The following is a 21,830-nucleotide window of genomic DNA, read 5'->3' on the forward strand; positions in this document are numbered from 1 at the left end:
TGAATGTGCAAAATGTCCTCACTACTGCACTGTACTGTGTCTTATTGAGCTGTGTACTGCTAATGACACAATGCCATACATTTTCTCATATGCCTTTAAAATGTATTACTGTGAGACGGACGGTTCTCAGAATGTAATGATTCAAATCCAACCCAGATCCCTTCCAGATCATATGTAATATAATGGTACGGGAAAATGACATGACTCACTCCTACTTCAAAATATCTCTGTTTCTCTCCAGGCTGTTGGGGATAAAGATACACAGTGAGGGAATAACATTGGCTTGGAAAGTGATAAGTCGGGGGCTTTGGGAATTATTGTTGATAAGATAATGATGTATCTGGAATAGCCTACATTATTGCAGATGTGTTACTTAAACAAAAGCCTACTCTACATACTCATTGTCAGGATATAACATACAGTTAATTAACAGTATAAGTTAATATAACGCCAATTATAAAGTATATGAGGTTATGTTTAGCTATTATGTATCTTTCAGTGTTGCTGCTGGTCATCATTAGTTCTTCAATACTCTTACAATGGTCTCCCTTTAATCATTCTGAATGAGGACAAGGTCACGCTAACCTAAATATACTATACCTCCATACTTTATGCAATCATAAATCCTGCTGAGAGGAAATAAATTGCACAATATTGTGAACTCATCTCTACCGTTATATTCTTCACCATGACAACCGCACATGGCATAACATGTCTCTCTCTCAAGGGAGGGTAGAGACGATTCTGAAAAAAAAAAAACGGGCATTGTGTTTATAAATATCTGAGTACCCTGGTGTGTGTGTGTGTGTGTGTGTCTGTGTGTGTGTGTGTTTGTGTGTGTGTGGACGTGTTTACCAAACAAACATTTGACCAACTGGGGACATTTTCTTAGTCCCCACGAGGTCAAATGCTATTTCTAGGGGGTTTAGGGTTAAGGTTAGAATTAGTGTTAGGGTTAGAATTACGCTAAGGGTTAGGGTTAGGAGCTAGGGTTAGTTTTAGGGTTAGGAGCTAGGGTTAGGTTTAGGTTTAGGGTTAGGGTTAAGGTTAGGTTTTTGGGTTGGGGTTAAGGTTAGGGTAAGGGTAAGAGTACGGGTTAGGGTTAGGGAAAATAGGATTTTGAATGGGACTGAATTGTGTGTCCCCACAAGGTTAGCTGTAGCTGTGTGTGTGTGTGTGTGTGTATCGCAGATGTCTGCAGTGTCTATGGTCAGAGGGAGTTGGAGCACAGATAACATCCTAAGGGAGAGTGAAGCTGAAACATGTCCTCTAACCCAGCACCATGTCCCTAGCTAAGTCTCCCTCTCAGGGGATGTGGAAGGGAAGGGGTTATTAATAACCCTTCACTTCCCTGATTAACAAGGCCATACAGCTAGGATTTGTTGTGTGGATTTGAGTTACAAAGTCAGATGCAGATCCATTCCACCATACTACTGTACAATGTATATTCCATGTGATACAAAAAGTCATGGAAAATTATATTTTGGTCTATTCAAGATGGGGGAAAATATTACATGTAGACACCATTTTCATTATTTATTTTTTACTGTAGGACGATTCGCAATTGAGTTGATATCTCAGTAGTATATTATTATCTCTGATCCATGGATCTGCCTAGATAAGAAAAACCCTGGAATCAGACTTTGAACATGTCACAAGGGATGTCAGCTCATATAACTGGTTTGGAGGATGCTTATGATCACATTCACACTACTCTTCACACACAGCATCCAAAAATACACCCACTGCTCCTCCGTAGTAGACTCAGGCGCGCTTGCACCGATACCAATGCAAGCAGTTCCCCCTCTCCCTCTATCTCACACTCTTTTCACCCTCCTCACTCCGTCTCTCTTTCGCTCTCTGACATTCTTTGTTTTCTCTCTTCATGTTGCAGTAGAAATCTATTTTTTTCTGTCTTTATTCCATCTTTCTCCTCTCTCCTGTAGATGCTCCCTTCTCTCGCTCTCTTCCTCCAGCTTTCTCTCTCTCTCTCTCTCTCTCTCTCTCTCTCTCTCTCTCTCTCTCTCTCTCTCTCTCGCTCTCTCGCTCTCTCGCTCTCTCGCTCTCTCACTCTCTCGCTCTCTCACTCCACTCTCTCTCTGTCTCATGCTGCACTGGTCAGGCTTCAGTAGGTGCTCTCTCCCTCTATTGATCTCTTCACCGGACCTCTCTCTCGCTCCCATCACTCCTATGCCTCTCTCCGTGGATGAGGGGAACCGGGACTTGACTCTCCCTCCTTCCTCTCCTCCTCCACATCCTCCTCCTCTTCTTGCCTAACGCGGGGATCATGTTCTATTTCCAGCTGGTGATCATGGCAGGGACGGTTCTCCTGGCGTACTACTTTGAGTACACAGACACGTTCCCCGTTCACATCCAGGGCTTCTTCTGCTACGACAAGACGTTCTCCAAGCCCTACCCCGGCCCGGATGAAACCAGCAAGATACCCCCACTGCTGGTCTACTCCCTGGTTACAGGCATCCCCTGCTTCACGGTAAGACCATGTGGTTAATCCTGTGGGGGTGGGGGGTGGGGGGGTGGGGGGGGCTTTGGTCGATGAAGACAACTTGTCAGTGTGGGCGTGAGAGCATGGGTGCATGCATGTGTGGTGTTCCAAGGGGGTGTGTTTGAGTAGCTGGATGTGTTTTGTATGTGTGGTGTTCCAAGGGGCTGTGTTTGAGTAGCTGGATGTGTTTTGTATGTGTGGTATTCCAAGGGGCTGTGTTTGAGTAGCTGGATGTGTTTTGTATGTGTGGTATTCCAAGGGGCTGTGTTTGAGTAGCTGGATGTGTTTTGTATGTTTACCCAATCCTATTTGTTTGTTTGTGTCTCAGAGGGGAGGGGCTATGGTTCTGTATATTACCATTTGTCATTTGTCTGAATGTTGGATCCTGTCTGTCATTTGGTGAGTCAAAGCATCTCCAGTGTGTCTCTGCTTTATGACAGACAGGGTGAACAGATTGGTGAGCCGCGTGGAGCCCCCTCCCTCCATTTCAGAGCCTTTCCCAGAAAAGTGTGTGTGTGTGTGGTAAGCCAGGGAGGAGAGCTCAGGCCTGTGGAGAGAGCTGTGTATGGACAGACATAAATAGAGATTGAGTGAAGATAGTCACACCATGTAAAGATGTAATGGAAACAGACAGAGTCGGGGGAACGACAGCGAGAGAGTGATAAAACAGAACATGGAAACAGAAAAGTTTTAGAGGCTGTGAGGGTTATAAGGTCAGTGGGTTTTATTTGAAAGAGACAGAGAAATAGACAGAAAGGTCCATTGAATGGAGATGGGGGAAGATGAGAGACAATAAAGAGAGACAAAGAACCACAGAGATGGTAGATAGAAAAGAGATGGTAATGTGGATGGAAGGGTAGCAATGTTGTGGAGCTGTCAGTGTGAGAGATTCAGTGAGCGTAAAACATGGAGCACCTGGCACTGAACAACACAGGCCAAACCTGCTTCCTTGTTTCAGACAACAGATAATACCGGACTTAGCTGAAAACCATCTCAGTCTACACAATAAAACAGCTGTAATGTACTTTAATCAAGATTTGAACTGGGTCAAGCCTCATTACACTGCATCAGAGCACAGCCAAAACCTGACCTAACCTTAACTGACAGGGGCCAAACACATAACCAGTGGGCAAGCATATTCATGACACCTCCCACCTATGGTACCTCTGTGATTTTGTTGTTGACTCTAGTCTAGAGGCATTTGATCCCTTTTCCCAACAGCTAGAGTGCACCAGTCAGTCCTTTAGCTTTGCTTGTTGGCCAGTGTATTTGGGTCAGTGCCAGTCCTCCAGGGCCAGTAGATGGCACTATCCTCCTCACTCGTCCCCCCAGGGGTCCCCTCTTTCCTAATTAAAGTAGTCAGTCATCCCTTGAAGTCTCAGCTCTGCATTAGCTACCGATCCCCCGCTTAGAGGCCAACAGTATCAACACAGACCAAATAGGGAACTTTGTTTGGCCACTCACGCCTCGTGAATTTTCAGTTGGTGCTTGTTGATAATTGACCCCTTTTCCCAGAATGCTGCATTATGTATGATGTACTGTGTGATAGTCCTGTGGGTCTCTGCTGTGGTAGCAGCATTTAGGGACAGTACAGTGATAAGGTCACAGATCTCATGGCTGTTTTATGTACAACGCTTTGAGGTCAAGTGTTGGAACTTTGTCCCAAGTGTCTGTGGTGGTCACCAGTCCAGTGGTTAGACCTAGTATATGTAGAAATGACACATTGTAGGGCCTCCCGAGTGGCGTAGCGGTCTAAGGCACTACATTGCAGTGCTTGAGGCGTCACTACAGACCCGTGTTCGATCCCGGGCTGTATCACAACCGGCCGGGATCTGGAGTCCCATAGAGCGGTGCACAATTGGCCCAGCATCGTCCATGTTAGGGGAGGGTTTGGTCGGGGGGGCTTTACTTGGCTCATTGAGCTCTAGCGACTCCTTGTGGTGGGCAGGGCGCCTGCAGGCTGACCTCTGACACATTGGTGCGGCTGGCTTCCAGGTTAAGCGGGCGGATGTTAAGAAGCGCGGTTAGGCGGGTCACGTTTTGGAGGACGCACGACTCGACCTTCGCCTCCCGAGCCCTTTGGGGAGTTGCAGCGATGAGACAAGATCGAAATTGAGGCGAAAAAAATAATTAATACATTAAAACAGGACACTTTGTGAAGATGTAGTGTCAGCATCCAGTGGGCTCCACTGGAAAGGTGTTGTGAGTGATCTAGGAAAAAGTGTGAAAAAGAAGTGTGAGGGTGGATGATGAATGGGCTGTAGTTGTTGTCATGCTGAGGTAATGACAGGATCCTCTTCACCAGGGTTTCCCAACTCCAACAGGACACATTTTTGCTGTAGCCCTGTAAAAACAAACCTCATTCAACTCATTGAGGGCCTGATGATTAGTTGACAAGTTGAATCAGGTGTGCTTGTCCAGGGTTACAATAAAATGTACTGTAGGGGGTACTGGAGGACCAGGGTTGGGAAACTCTGCTTTACACGGAAGCAGAGCTGAATCCCTGCAGGGAGCCAGACCCCATGGAGTTTACATTCAGCTGGAGTGACGTTATTCTGACGCTGGCTTTTGATTCAATGTTATCTCAAAAACACTGCTTTTGTTGTGTGTGTGTGTGTGTCAACTGAATTATTCCAGAAAAACAAGTGAACTTTAAAAAGCCAGCTGCATTTATTTATATATTTATGCATTCCATCCAGTAGGATACTGTGGGCTTTTACCCCAAGGCTGTTGCTGCATTTGCAGTTACTGTGGCCCCCGCTCCACACGCAGATTGTCACACATGCTAGCAAGCATGTGCACACACTTGAGTTTGGTTCATTTGTAGGGCATCTTAGAAGTAGGTCTGATGGTTAATTACATTTAACATTTTAGTCATTTAGCAGACACTCCTATCCAGAGCGACTTACAGTTAGTGCATTCATCTTAAGATAGCTAGGTGGGACAACCACATCACAGGCATAGAAGGTACATTTTTCCTCAATAACGTAGCTATCAGTAGAGTCAGAGCTAGAAGGCAGGGTCAAGTGCAAATACTGGTTAAGTTTTGTATTAATTTATTAAAACATTTTGGGGGGTCGAGGTGAGGAGGAGGATTATTTAAGATACTTTTTGAAGAGGTAGGGTTTCCGATGTTTTCGGAAGATGGGCAGGGACTCTGCTGTGCCAGGACAGAGAAGAGATTGGACTGGGCTGAGCAGGAGCTGCCCTCCCGTAAGGGTGGGAGGGCCAAGAGACCTGAGGTGGCAGAACGGAGTGCTCGGGTTGGGGTGTAGGGTTTGAGCATAGCCTGAAGGTAGGGAGGGGCAGATCCTCTTGCTGTTCCGTAGGTAAGCACCATGGTCTTGTAGTGGATGTGAGCTTCGACTGGAAGCCAGTGGAGTGTGCGGAGGAGCGGGGTGACCTGAGAGAACTTGTCTTAGAGTAGATTCTATCTGACAGTTGATTAGTAAATCAAATCAAATCAAATTGTATTTGTCACATGCGCCGAATACAACAGGTGTAGACCTTACCGTGAAATGCTTACTTACAAGCCCTTAACCAACAATGCAGTTCAAGAAATAGAGTTAAGAAAATATTTACTAAATAAACTAAAGTAAAGAATAAAATAAAAAGCAACACAATAAAATAACAATAACGAGGCTATATACAGGGGCACCTGTACTGAGTCAATGTGTGGGGGACACAGGTTAGTCGAGGTAATTTGTACATGTAGGTAGGGGTAAAGTGACTATGCGTGGATAATAAACCGCGAGTAGCAGCAGTGTAAGAACAAGGGGGGGGGGGGGATCAATGTAAATAGTCCAGGTGGCCATTTGATTAATTGTTCAGCAGTCTTATGGCTTGGGGGTAGAAGCTGTTAAGGAGCCATTTGGACCTATACTTGGCACTCCAGTACCACTTGCTGTGCGGTAGCAGAGAGAACAGTCTATGACTTGGGTGACTGGAGTCTTTGACAATTTTTTGGGCCTTCCTCTGACACCGCCTAGTATATAGGTCCTGGATGGCAGGAAGCTTGGCCCCAGTGATGTACTGGGCGGTACGCACTACCCTCTGTAGCACCTTACGGTCGGATGCTGAGCAGTTGCCATACCAGGCGGTGATGCAACCGGTCAGGATGCTCTCGATGGTGCAGCTGTAGAACCTTTTGAGGATCTGGGGACCCATGTCAAATCTTTTCAATCTCCTGAGGGAGAAAGGTGTTGTCGTGCCCTCTTCACAACTGTCTTGGTGTGTTTGGACCATGATAGTTCGTTTGTGATGTGGACACCAAGGAACTTGAAACTCTCGACCCGCTCCACTACAGCCCCGTCGATGTTAATGGGGGCCTGTTCGGCCCTCCTTTTCCTGTAGTCCACGATCAGCTCCTTTATCTTGCTTACATTGAGGGAGAGGTTGTTGTCCTGGCACCACACTGCCAGGTCTCTGACCTCCTCCCTATTGGCTGTCTCATCGTTGTCGGTGATCAGGCCTATGACTGTTGTGTCGTCAGCAAACTTAATGATGGTGTTGGAGTCGTGCTTGGCCACGCAGTCGTGGGTGAACAAAGAGTACAGGAGGGGACTAAGCACGCACCCCTGAGGGGCTCCAGTGTTGAGGATCAGCGTGGCAGATGTGTTGTTGCCTACCCTTACCACCTGGGGGTGGCCCGTCAGGAAGTCCAGGATCCAGTTGCAGAGGGAGGTGTTTAGTCTCAGGGTCCTTAGCTTAGTGATGAGCTTTGTGGGCACTATGGTGTTGAACGCTGAGCTGTAGTCAATGAACAGCATTCTCACATAGGTGTACCTTTTGTCCAGGTGGGAAAGGGCAGTGTGGAGAGCAATAGAGATTGCATCATCTGTGGATCTGTTGGGGTGGTATGCGAATTGGAGTGGGTCTAGGGTTTCCGGGATGATGGTGTTGATGTGAGCCATGACTAGCCTTTCAAAGCACTTCATGGCTACCGACGTGAGTGCTACGGGGCGGTAGTCATTTAGGCAGGTTACCTTCACTTTCTTGGGCACAGGGACTATGGTGGTCTGCTTGAAACATGTAGGTATTACAGACTCGGTCAGGGAGAGGTTGAAAATGTCAGTGAAGACACTTGCCAGTTTGTCTGTGCATGCTCTGAGTACACGTCCGGGTAATCCGTCTGGCCCCACAGCCTTGTGAATGTTGACCTGTTTAAAGGTCTTGCTCACATCGGCTACGGAGAGTGTGATTACACAGTTGTCCGGAACAGCTGGTGCTCTCATGCATGCTTCGCTGTTGCTTGCCTCGAAACGAGCATAAATGGCATTTAGCTCATCTGGTAGGCTTGCGTCACTGGGCAGCTCGTGACTGGGTTTCCCTTTGTAGTCCGTAATGGTTTGCGAGCCCTGGCACATCCGACGAGCATCAGAGCCGGTGTAGTAGGATTCAATCTTAGTCCTGTATTGACGCTTTGCCTCTTTGATGGTTCGTCTGAGGGCAAAGCGGGATTTCTTATAAGCGTGATCACACAGTCGTCCAGAACAGCTGGTGCTCTCATGCATGCTTAGCTGTTGCTTGCCTCGAAGCGAGCATAAAAGGCATTTAGCTCATCTGGTAGGCTTGCGTCACTGGGCAGCTCGTGACTGGGTTTCCCTTTGTAGTCCGTAATAGTTTGCAAGCCCTGGCACATCCGAAGGAGCGTCAGAGCCGGTGTAGTATGATTAGTAGGAATCTTAGTCCTGTATTGACGCTTTGCCTCTTTGATGGTTCGTCTGAGGGCAAAGCGGGATTTCTTATAAGCGTCCGGATTAGTGTCCAGCTCCTTGAAAGCGGCAGCTCTACCCTTTAGCTCGGTACGGATGTTGCCTGTAATCCATGGCTTCTGGTTGGGAAATGTACGTACGGTCACTGTGGGGACGACGTCGTCGATGCACTTATTGATGAAGCCGGTGACTGAGGTGGTATACTTCTCAATGCCATTGGATGAATCCCGGAACATATTCCAGTCTGTGCTAGCAAAACAGTCCTGTAGCATAGCATTCGCGTCATCTGACCACTTCCGTATTGAGCGAGTCACTGGTACTCCCTGCTTTAGTTTTTGCTTGTAAGCAGGAATCAGGAGGATAGAATTATGGTCAGATTTACCAAATGGAGGGCGAGGGAGAGCTTTGTATGCGTCTCTGTGTGTGGAGTAAAGGTGGTCTAGAGTTTTATTTCCTCTGGTTGCATATGTGACATGCTGGTAGAAATGAGGTAAAACAGATTTTAGTTTGCCTGCATTAAAGTCCCCGGCCACTAGGAGCGCCGCTTCTGGATGAGCATTTTCTTGTTTGCTTATGGCCTTATACAGCTCGTTGAGTGCGGTCTTAGTGCCAGCATCGGTTTGTGGTGGTAAATAGACGGCTACGAATAATATAGATGAGAACTCTCTTGGTAGATAGTGTGGTCTACAGCTTATCATGAGGTACTCTAACTCAGGCGAGCAATACCTCGACACTTCTTTAATATTAGACATCGAGCACCAGCTGTTATTGACAAATAGACACACACCCCCAGACGTAGCTGCTCTGTCCTGCCGATACACGGAAAACCCAGCCAGCTCTATATTATCCGTGTCGTCGTTCAGCCACGACTCAGTGAAACATAAGATATTACCGTTTTTAATGTCCCGTTGGTAGGATAGTGTTGATCGTAGATCATCCAGTTTATTTTCCAATGATTGTACGTTGGCCAATAGGACGGATTGTAGTGACAGTTTACCCACTCGCCAACGAATTCTCACAAGGCACCCCGACCTCCGCCCCCTGTATTTCCGTCTTTTCTTCACGCGAATTACGGGGATTTGGGCCTGGTCTCGGGAAAGCAGTATATCCTTTGCGTCGGACTCATTAAAGAAAACATCTTTGTCCAGTTTGAGGTGAGTAATCGCTGTCCAGAAGCTCTTTTCGGTCATAAGAGACGGTAGCAGCAACATTATGTACGAAATAAGTTACAAACAATGCGAAAAAAACTAACAAAATAGCACAGTTGGTTAGGAGCCCGTAAAACGGCAGCCATCCCTTCCGGCGCCATTATTGGGATGTGTGTGTGTGACTACATTGTCATGCAGAGAAATAGTGAGATCTGATGCATCATCCCCAAGAGTCCTTTATTAATTCCCCCCATCAAAATCTCTGCCTGGATAAAGAGATGGATCCTCTGCTTAACCTGTGCTCTCTCTTCAGTCTTAATGGACAGTACCCTACCAAACCTGCTCACCAGAGAAAACTTTTCTGGCATATACTTTATTATAGGCCTATGAGAGAAATACTGAAGCAGGGGTGAATCACAATACTCTACCGTGGCAAATCATCCACCTCTCCTCCATCCTCAGTGATCTGAGAGGACAGGACAGATGGAAAGAGTCTGGTTAGAGCCCATTTGTGTGTCTCATTGTGGAGAGGCTGAATCTAACAGGAACCTGAGGAATTCACACTAACAGTCCTATGTTTTACTAGCAAATAGGCTCATACCATAGCACGCCTGCCCGTCCAGTCTGTTCATATCAGGAAAGGGTAATGGGATGACAGGTAGCCCTGATGGAAGAGAAACACAAGAGTTTTGGGACTCGTCAACTAGATTCAGCCGCGGGCCGCTTTTTTTTCTTGAGTGGATGGTCGGGGGGCCGGAACATAATTACAAATAATTTGTAGACTGCAAATTGACTGCATAAAGCCCAAACATATGTAATATTTGACTAAAACATGATAATTTCAAACATTGCTTACATTTGTATATGATCACATGCCTCTCTATTATGAGTGGGAATCCTTGGAACAGATTTCCTAAATTAAAATCACTTGGAGCTGATTTCCTGGTGTTTGTACAGTCTTTTATGTCCAACTAAAATAACAAATATTTTTCTTTCTCAGAAAACTTTGGGGGCCAAATAAATGGAGGGCGAGGGAGAGCGGGCCAAATTCAACCCATGGGCCGCCAATTGGGGAACCCTGGACTAGAGTTACCTGTTACCATTACCATGTAATTTCATATCTATTCCATTACTTTAGTGACATAAAAGTAATAAGTGATCTTACTTAAGAAAGTAAGATGTCATCTAAGATTAATGTCTCTAAACAATAAGCCTGTAGAAATGGGGATGGATGCTAGCTCTATGGGTGAGCTCTAGAACTGCTTGTTCAGTACAGTTCCATCAGGCCAAGCCGAAGTGAGATCTCATGCACATGATCCAACTGGCAGACAGACAAGTTTTTAGGAGGTGTCCCATACTCTGTCAGATGACTTTGCTCTCCTCACCCTTCCTCACCCCTCCTCACCCTCTATGTCTCGCCTACCAATTAACACCTCTCGTCTCAGAGCTGACGGAGAGTCTTTGCTCGTTAGCTAGTATTCTAATTACCACACAGATGATGGGAATTAAACCCAGACAAGGTGTTTTCTCTCCTGAATCTCCCTGCTGCTCAGAGGCTGTGCTGAATCTGAGGGAAGGGTCGTCTGAACTCTCTACGGTGTATGAAACTAACTAAAGGTTCGACTGTTTACTATCTTTCAGATTTTAATGTATTAGTCACCATAATGAACCTTTCCATCATGGCTTAGTTCACATGGCGTGATTTGGTTGCATATGTAGAGTAACAAGCGGATATCTAATGAGATGTAAGGTGATGTGCCAGATGTAGCCCAGTCAAAGTTGACCCAGACCAGATGTGTCCATTTCTGCTCACTGAGGACCATGAAGTATCTCAATGGAGTTTGAATCTTGCCAACGTGGCAACCTCTCATATGGACACACATTACATCTATACAGAGATCCAGTGAGCGTCATGATCAGCTTGTTGACATGGAAACACTCGAGTGTCCTACCCACAAGGGGCCAGAGGAAGTCTAGTTCAACCCAAAATAGCTTTTAGTCCTTTAGACTCATATGACAACTTTTTTTGGTTTTATAGGGGGTAGATCAGCTTTAATATTGCAGATAGATTGTGGCTTCCATCAGTGTATTTGTCTGCATCATTTCCAATCCCCCATATATATTTTTTGTAAATATACAGTACCAGTTAAAAGTTTGGACACACCTACTCATTCCAGGCTTTTTCTAAATGTTTTACTATTTTCTACATTGTAGAATAATAGTGAAGACATCAAAACTATGAAATAACACATATGGAATCACGTAGTAACCAGAAAAGTGTTAAACAAATCAAAATATATTTTATATTTGAGATTCTTCAAAGTAGCCACCCTTTGCCTTGATGACAGCTTTGCACACTCTTGGCATTCTCTCAACCAGCTTCATGAGGTAGTCATCTGGAATGCATTTCAATTAACAGGTGTGCCTTGTTAAAAGTTAATTTGTGGAATTTCTTTCCTTCTTAATGCGTTTGAGCCAATCGGTTGTGTTGTGACAAGGTAGGGGTGGTATACAGAAGATAGCCCTATTTGGTAAAAGACCAAGTCCATATTATGGCAAGAAAAGCTCAAATAAGCAAAGAGAAATTACAGTCCATCATTACTTTAAGACATGAAGGTCAGTCAATACGGAAAATGTCAAGAACTTTGAAAGTTTCTTCAAGTGCAGTCGCAAAAACTATCAAGCGCTATGATGAAACTGGCTCTCATGAGGACCGCCACAGGAAAGGAAGACCCAGAGACAGGAAAGAAAGACCCAGAGACCATAAGTTCATTAGAGTTAACTGCACCTCAGATTGCAGCTCAAATAAATGCTTCACAGAGTTCAAGACACAGACACATCTCAACATCAACTGTTCAGAGGAGACTGCGTGAATCAGGCCTTCATGGTCGAATTGCATCAAAGAAACCACTACTAAAGGACACCAATAAGAAGAAGAGACTTGCTTGGGCCAAGAAACACGAGCAATGGACATTAGACCGGTGGAAATCTGTACTTTGGTCTGATGAGTCCAAATTTGAGATTTTTGGTTCCAATCACCGTGTCTTCGTGAGACGCAGAGTAGGTGAACGGATGATCTCCACATGTGTGGTTCCCACCGGGAAGCATGGAGGAGGAGGTGTGATGGTGCTTCGCTGGTGAAGAATTCAAGGCACACTTAACCAGCATGGCTACCACAGCATTCTGCAGCGATATGCCATCCCATCTGGCTTGCGCTTACATTTTAGTCATTTAGCAGACGCTCTTATCCAGAGCGACTTACATTATTTATTTGTTTCATACTGGCCCCCCGTGGGAATCGAACCCACAACCCTGGCGTTGCAAGCGCCATGCTCTACCAACTGAGCTACACGGGACTTAGTGGGGCTATCATTTGTTTTTCAACAGGACAATGACCCAACACACCTCCAGGCTTTGTAAGGGCTATTTGACCAAGAAGGAGCGTGATGGAGTGCTGCATCAGATGACCTGGCCTCCACAATCCCCCAACCTCAACCCAATTGAGATGGTTTGGGATGGGTTGGACCGCAGAGTGAAGGAAAAGCAGCCAACAAGTGCTCAGCATATGTGGGAACTCCTTCAAGACTGTTGGCAAAGCATTCCAGGTGAAGCTGGTTGAGAGAATGCCAAGAGTGTGCAAAGCTGTCATCAAGGCAAAGGGTGGCTACTTTGAAGAATCTCAAATATAAAATATATAGATTTTTGGTTACTACATGATTCCATATGTGTTATTTCATAGTTTTGATGTCTTCACTATTATTCTACAATGTAAAAAATAGTACAAATAAAGAAAAACCCTTGAATGAGTAGGTGTGTCCGAACTTTTGACTGGTACTGTATATATAATATATATATAAATGTGCTGTGATGTTTCACAAAAGTTCTGAAACTTTCTATTCTCATAGTTTCTACAGATAGGGAATTAAAGATAAAAAAATTTGCTAAGAGTATTATTATATTATTGATCGATTGACTATGACTTTTTAAATCACCCAGCAGTGCTATTTGCAGAGTTGGCTCCAGGTAAATGTTGCAATTCATCAGCCATTCCTGAGCCTGCGACCAAAAACAAGCTACATATGCACAGTACCAAAACAAATGATCTAATGATTCTGTCTCTTCGCAGCAAAATCTGCAGAGCTGGGATGGTTACATTCTATTGGTTGCAAGAATTTTGTATAATAATTTAAATGGAAAAACTCTAAGTTTTGAATCCAGTGTTGTTTTGTGTCTCAGTTCATAAACCATGTGCCATGGAATCGGTACATCAAAAATCTTTTCCCAACTATTTTGCAATCTATATGGCACAGCTGTAAAAATTTTGGTCCTTAAATAAAACTTTTTTATTTATCACAATTTTCTTTAACCAACTTTGGTCTTTAATGCAGGGCCGACAGACAAGTTCCTTACTTTCTCCTTTTTTTTGGTCATTTTAGCAGACGCTCTTATCCAGAGCGACTTACAGTTAGTGAGTGCATACATTTTCATACTGGCCCCCCGTGGGAAACGAACCCACAACCCTGGCGTTGCAAGCACCATGCTCTACCAACTGAGCTACAGGGGACCTCCTTCCACTTACAGTGAGGGAAAAAAGTATTTGATCCCCTGCTGATTTTGTACGTTTGCCCACTGACAAAGACATGATCAGTCTATAATTTTAATGGTAGGTTTATTTGAACAGTGAGAGACAGAATAACAACAAAAACATCCAGAAAACGCATGTCAAAAATGTTATAAATTGATTTGCATTTTAATGAGGGAAATAAGTATTTGACCCCTCTGCAAAACATGACCTAGTACTTGGTGGCAAAACCCTTGTTGGCAATCACAGATGTCAGACGTTTCTTGTAGTTGCTCACCAGGTTTGCACACATCTCAGGAGGGATTTTGTTCCACTCCCCTTTGCAGATCTTCTCCAAGTCATTAAGGTTTCGGCGTGTTTGCAGCTCCCTCCACAGATTTTCTATGGGATTAAGGTCTGGAGACTGGCTAGGCCACTCCAGGACCTTAATGTGCTTCTTCTTGAGCCACTCTTTTGTTGCCTTGGCCATGTGTTTTGGGTCATTGTCATCCTGGAATACCCATCCACGACCCATTTTCAATGCCCTGGCTGAGGGAAGGTTCTCACCCAAGATTTGACGGTACATGGCCCCGTCCATTGTCCCTTTGATGCGGTGAAGTTGTCCTGTCCCCTTAGCAGAAAAACACCCCCAAAGCATAATGTTTCTACCTCCATGTTTGACGGTGGGGATGTTGTTCTTGGGGTCATAGGCAGCAATCCTCCTCCTCCAAACACGGCGAGTTGAGTTGATGCCAAAGAGCTCCATTTTGGTCTCATCTGACCACAACACTTTCACCCAGTTCTCCTCTGAATCATTCAGATGTTCATTGGCAAACTTCAGACGGGCATGTATATGTGCTTTCTTGAGCAGGGGGACCTTGCGGGCGCTGCAGGATTTCAGTCCTTCACGGCGTAGTGTGTTACCAATTGTTTTCTTGGTGACTATGGTCCCAGCTGCCTTGAGATCATTGACAAGATCCTCCCGTGTAGTTCTGGGCTGATTCCTCACCGTTCTCATGATCATTGCAACTCCATGAGGTGAGATCTTGCATGCAGCCCCAGGCCGAGGGAGATTGACAGTTCTTTTGTGTTTCTTCCATTTGCGAATAATCACACCAACTGTTGTCACCTTCTCACCAAGCTGCTTGGCGATGGTCTTGTAGCCCATTCCAGCCTTGTGTAGGTCTACAATCTTGTCCTTGACATCCTTGGAGAGCTCTTTGGTCTTGGCCATGGTGGAGAGTTTGGAATCTGATTGATTGATTGCTTCTGTGGACAGGTGTCTTTTATACAGGTAACAAGCTGAGATTAGGAGCACTCCCTTTAAGAGTGTGCTCCTAATCTCAGCTCGTTACCTGTATAAAAGACACATGGGAGCCAGAAATCTTTCTGATTGAGAAGGGGTCAAATACTTATTTCCCTCATTAAAATGCAAATCAATTCATAACATTTTTGATATGCGTTTTTCTGGATTTTGTTGTTGTTATTCTGTCTCTCACTGTTCAAATAAACCTACCATTAAAATTATAGACTGATCATTTCTTTGTCAGTGGGCAAACGTATAAAATCAGCAGGGGATCAAATACTTTTTTCCCTCACTGTACCTCTTCTATTTTTGCTGTAATGCTGCAATTAGTTGGTTGTAATTTTGAGTAGAGCAGACATTTCCATATATTTTTGTTAGCAACAAGTGTGACATAACTCCACCAGTCCTATTTATGATATAATTTACAAAAATTATACTGTTTTTTCTTTTTTTTATCCAATAATGTTTTTGTTTTTTTATCAGTTAGTATATTTGAGTTTAACCATAATATTTGTTGTAATATTTGTTCTGTCTGTTCTGGTGGATTAAACTCAAAATGCAACCAACTTTCTATGGCTTGTTTTAAAAATAGCGATATTTTGGAGATTATTTCATTTTCAAATAACCGAAAGTGAGAGGTTGTAATCTGAATGAAGGGAAAAAGGCCATTCTTGAACATGAGGTGAGACATTCTTACTAATCTGCTAGAGAACCAGTTCAGATTTAAGTATAACTTTTGTATGACTGAAGCCTTTAGTGAGAGGTCTAATGCTTTAATATTTAATCATTTCTGCCCGCCAAATTCATATTTATTATATAAATAGGCCTGTTTAATTTTATCTGGCTTGCCCTTCCAAATAAAATGGAATCTTTTTTGCTCATATAATTGAAAAACAAGTGGCTAGGTGTAGGCAAGGCAATAAGCAAATAGGTAAACTGGGATATGACTAAAGAGTTGATCAGGGTGATTTTTCCACAAATAGACAGGTATTTTCCTTTCCATGGTAGCAAGATCTTATCTATTTTTGCTAACTTTCTATAAAAATGTATTGGAGTGAGATCATTTATTTTTGTCGGGATATGAATACAGAGTATGTCAACTTTTAGACCATTTTATTGGTAAACTACACGGTAATGTAAAAGTTGCATTTTTTAGTGATCCAATACATAATATGGTACATTTATCATCATTTGGTTGTAATCCAGAGAGGTTAGAAACATTATCTAGATCCTCTATGAAGCTGTGGAGGGATTCTAGTTGTGGATTTAAAAGAAAACATGAATCATCAGCGTACAATGACACCTTGGTTTTTAAGCCTTGGATTTTCTAGGCCCTTGAAATTATTGTTGGATCTGATTTTAATGGCTAACATTTCGATGGCCATAATACATATATATGCCAATAGTGTACAACCTTTTTTTACTCATATTGACAGTTTAATACTTTCTGAAAAGTAGCCATTATTGACTATTTTACACCTAGGGTTACTATACATAACTTTAACCCATTGTATAAGAGATTCTCCAAAATGTAAATATTCCAGGCATTTATATATAAATTCCAGTCGTACTTTATCAAAAGCCTTTTCAAAGTCAGCTATGAATACCAGGCCTGGTTTCCCAGATTTTTCATAGTGTTCTATTGTTTCCAGTACTTGTCTTATATTATCTCCAATGTGTTATCCATGTCAAAATTAGGATGAGGTATACCTCGACTGGTATGCCATCCAGCCCTGGATTTTTAAAGGCTTTAATTGCACCAGGAAGTTCCTCCTCTGTAATTTGGCCTTCACATGAGTCTTTCTGTACGGCTGTTAATTTTATATTATTAATAGGAATAAAAATCCTTTCAATTAACTTCGGTTAGTGGAGATGGAGGAGACTGAAACGAGTACTTTGCTCCCTCTTTCAAAATAATGTTTGGTGAATCATGGGTGACTCCGTCATTCGTAACAAGTTTCAAGAAATTATTTTTGGTAGCTTTTCTGTGTTGAAGATTAAAAAATAATGTGGTGCATTTTTCACCATATTCCATCCAGTTCGCTTTATTTTTATAATATAGTACACTTTCTTGAATAAGTTCCTCCATTTCTTTTTGTTTTTACTCTAACGTATTCTGTGCCTCTTTGGTACAGTTTTATTGCTATCTATCTGTACTGTTAGTCCCTCTATTTCCTTTGTTAATATGAGTTATTTTGACCTAAATCGCTTTTGTTTTAAAGATGAGTATTGAATTGCATGCCTTCTAAATGCACATTTAAAAGTGTCCCATACAATAAGGGGATCTGCTGTACCTATATTATGTCGGAAAAAGTCAGTTAGATATTCTTCTGTCCTGGTTAAAAACAAGGTGTCACCCAATAGGCTTTGATTACATTTCCAATATCCTCGCCCACGTGGAAATTCTATAAGAGTAATGTATATGCCAATTATATGATGGTCTGTATGACTATCTTTTAATCATAGTGATACATACTGAAATGTGAATTTTGGGTCCAGAAGTAAGATGGAAGGAAGGATATGATGAAGGACAGCAGGAGTGCAAATGAGCACACACACACACACACACACACACACACCACACACACACACACTCACACACACCACACACACACACACACAGATGCAGATGGCAGGGTGGGCTCCAGGGGGACATGTTGGCTGTGTCTCTTCTCTGCCATGGGACCATATGTGTCTAGAAAGAGTCACTGTTGTCGCTGGGCCGCTGTGGACTGCTTCAGGGAAGGACGGGGTGAAGGAGGGGTGCCGACGGGGAGGAGGGGTTGAGGGAGGGGTGCAGAGGAAGAGGAGGAGGAGGTAAGGGAGGGGTGCAGAGGAGTAGGAGGAGGGGGCAAGGGAGGGGTGCCAAGGGGGAGGTGGAGGGGGTAAGGGAGGAGTGACGAGGGGGAGGTGGAGGGGGTAAGGGAGGAGTGACGAGGGGGAGATGGAGGGGGTAAGGGAGGAGTGACGAGGGGGAGGTGGAGGGGGTAAGGGAGGAGTGACGAGGGGGAGGTGGAGGGGGTAAGGGAGGAGTGACGAGGGTGAAACGACAAATGGAGAAAGGTGAGAAGAGTAGCAGATGATGAAATACAGGGAGTGGATAGAGAAAGATTGAGTGTAGAGGCACAGAAAGAGATGGTGGGAGAGTAGGAGTTTCCTTTACCGCCCTAAGAGAAAAACAAAATAGATCTCGTAGAGAGGGGTTGAAACAACTGTGAAGGTACATAGTACACAACATTAAGAAAAAGAGAGGTTGTCACCTATTATTGTAAGGAGAATGACTGTGTCTAGTTTAACCACTGTGAAGTGGTTACCATGGTAATACCCAGCTTTCAGAGTGGTGCTATATCTGTTTGGTATCCTTGCAGCAGACCAATTTACAGGCAGCTTCACAGTCCTGCTCAGCTTCAACACAATCACAACAATTATCTGACTGACCGCAATGATAATCACTTTACTGAACTCAATCAGAGCCGATACACTGATCCCACCATCAAATGATTCACTCCATCCCTTTATCACTTCTTTCTATCTCTATTCTGATCTGGTTCTCTCTCTCTCAGCTCTTTATTTGTGTTGCTTTCTCTCTGAGAGTGGGTATAGTTTATACCATAGTTTATAGTATAGTTTATGGTTTAGTTTATGGTATAGTTTATGCCTGAGCTGTGCCTCTATCAGCTCCATGTAGCATTAGCCTGGTTTTCTTTAATGACTTGATTGGTCATTGAGCCTACATATACCTGCATGTAAAGTAATACTGTATGTGTGTATAATGTACATATGCATATAATATATTTAGACTATGTTCCAGTATCTAGTTGTACTGTATGTGACAGCTGAAGACATACACCCGCTTGTGTAATGTGATTAGTGTGAACTCGTCAGTCACAGCTCCACAGCACGGATGACTGATCCCTTTACGCTCAGGCAGAAAGCAGAGGCACCTCAGTGGTCCTCAAAGAGGGACATTTTACTCACTCTTGATCTCAGTTATTCTCACTCTCTTCAGCTTCTGCTCTCCTTCTCTCTCGGTTCCTCCCTCTTCATTTCACTCCTCTCTTCCTGCCTCTCTGTGCTTTTCACACTAAAGACAGGCTCTGTTCCTCACCTGCAGCTGTGGCTTAGCTGTTTGGCTGCCAACAGGGAATTTAGAGGGATTTAACAGAAAGAGATTTTGGGAAAAGAGAGCATGAAATGAAAGAGGACAAGAATGGAGGGGAAGGACAAAGAGAGAAATCCTAACCTACTTTCCCTGTTGGGGTCTGGGAGAAAAATCTACAAAGGCTGATTGACATAGAAAAGACATGAGGGAGGAAGGAGGGGGTAATACAGGAGTGATATAACACAAGATTAAGCATAGTAAACCGAAAACAACCAGAATGATACACCATGTTAACCATAGAAGCAGCAAATGTTCAGTTGTTTACAATGAAATAAGTGCATTCAAAACAGTTATTTTCTCTTCAAATCATAGAGCTATCAATGTCCATGAAGTGCATTCATACATTAGTTAATTAGCGTGTGTGTGTGCGTGCGCGCGTTTACAGATTTGATTCAACCGCGATAGTGCTTGTTCTCTCTTGTAACGGTTCATGTTGAACAAATGGTTTTAACAAACCCCAGCCTGGCCAGCTGTTCAAACCCTCTGTGGAGATGTGGTATATACATGGATCCTCTTCGTATTAACATGATACTGGATGAGAGCAACATAAATACTACACTATACAATCCCAGCCAATACTGTATGTACTAAATGGGCACTAACTCCAAGTCGCCAAGGCCCTTAAGACTTCCTTTATGTACCATTCATAGTGTTGTAGGCTGTAGCTTATTCTATCACCACCAGAGGATAATAAACTCAATCCACTGTGACGTTTACCCTACATGGTAGACCTATCTAGATCCATTAGCTTAGAGTATGTTGAAGTGATTCAGGTCAGATTCCACTGTAGGTGATGACAGATAATGGGATGCTGGTGACAGGTCCAGCTTCCATGACTTTACACATGGCTAAATTATCCCATCATGTCCTATGGACATCACTGGGACTAATAAGATGGGATGTTTTGGATAATGATGATGATGTTTTATCATTATCTATACAACAGTAAGGGATGGGAGCAAAACAAACACAATAGCAGTAGAGGTGGTATACCATGGACCATAATGCATCTGTTTATGGGATTGGAATCATCAGCCTTCCATTTCCCCAGACACTCATCTTAACAAAGTCAGCTGTTGGACCAGAGCGGTGTGTGTCGGTTCGCTGAGCATCCGTAGCCCAGTGTGTGTGTGTGTGTGTGTGTGTGTGTGTGTGTTTTTACAAGTGTGTGTTAATAAGACCTATCTGAGTTTATCTGGGGTTCTAACAGGCTTCTTGGAATTAGCCTCAGATGATTATCTAGGGCTGTTATCTCCCTGCCTCTTCTCCCTGTCTTCCTATCTCCTTCCCCCTCTTTCCCACGTGATTAGAACTGATTCTAAGATATTTATCCAGTTGCTTACACACGATCACAAACTGACTCCTCCAACTTGCTCTCACTGACAGGAATGTTTGCACACACATACACACACACATACACACACACACACACACACACACACACACACACACACACACACACACACACACGCACACACACATACAACACACACCCCAACAGGGTCAGGGTCCAGTTCATCCCAGTTGTCAGAGCCGCTCTCTGATTCAGCGGCAGACGAGGGTGAAGTGCAGGACATTCTCTTTTCTCTTCTCCTTTCTGCTCTCTGTCTCCACGCAACGCAGATTGGACTGATGTCACGGCCCAGGCACGTGATTGGTCAGATACTATTCTTAGTCTGTTGAGGGGCTACTGCCTGTCTGCCAGGGTTGGGGTAAAAAAAAATTTATTCCAGTCAATTCAGGAAGTATACTGAAATTCTAATTCCAATTATCTTTTCAATTAGGAAAGTTTCCTGAATTTAAATGGAATTGACCCCAACCCCCTGTGTTTTCCACTCTCTCTCTCCTTTCCTCCCCAGAGGTGTGGTGGTGTGGGTCTAATAGCACTGGGAACAGGACACTTACTGTAGAGTACCCTTCTGGTTCATATCAGTCAACTTGTGCTGTATAGAACCAGAAATGTTACATTATTGTGTTTAATGTCAAGGAAGTTAGGTACAACAGCCAATTTCCTATCTACAACACAAAACCTGCAGCCATGTTACCTTGACTCCTTAAGAGAGCAGTAAGACTAGAGCCACGTAGCAGAGCAAGCTCTAGCGTGATGGAGGGGGATAATTTAAAAGACGTCAGTTGAAATAATGTGCAACATGATTCACCATGCAGACAGGGTCCAGGCGCATCTGTGAATAATTCATTGTTACAGTTTGCTCTCTCTCTTTCCCTCTTCCCTCTCTTTCTGTATCCCTCTCCCTTCACGCTCTCCTTCTCCATCTCAACACGCGCTTCTATCTCCCTCTCTGTACTGATTGTATCTCCAAAGTGTATTCATACGCTCCAATTCTGGAGGCAAGTAGCTATTAACAGTGGTGAATTGCATGAAGAGGGATGGTTGTACAGTATTGACTATGTGATATGCTTCCGAACAGGATCACC

The 21,830-nt window shown here is 43.8% G+C and overlaps 1 protein-coding gene across 3 annotated transcripts in view; it reads left to right on the forward strand.

Moving 5' to 3' along the window:
• LOC121550993 (phospholipid phosphatase-related protein type 5) overlaps nt 1-21,830 on the forward strand; it is a 52,839-nt gene that overhangs the window by 23,004 nt on the left and 8,005 nt on the right. For all 3 annotated transcript variants that reach the window (XM_041863486.2, XM_041863487.2, XM_041863485.2), the window contains exon 3: nt 2,303-2,491. In XM_041863486.2, the coding sequence (XP_041719420.1) occupies nt 2,303-2,491 (189 nt within the window). The remainder of the gene's footprint in view (nt 1-2,302; nt 2,492-21,830) is intronic.

This window comes from Coregonus clupeaformis, unplaced genomic scaffold (genome assembly GCF_020615455.1).
Source record: "Coregonus clupeaformis isolate EN_2021a unplaced genomic scaffold, ASM2061545v1 scaf0010, whole genome shotgun sequence".
Classification (NCBI taxonomy): Eukaryota; Metazoa; Chordata; class Actinopteri; order Salmoniformes; family Salmonidae; genus Coregonus; species Coregonus clupeaformis.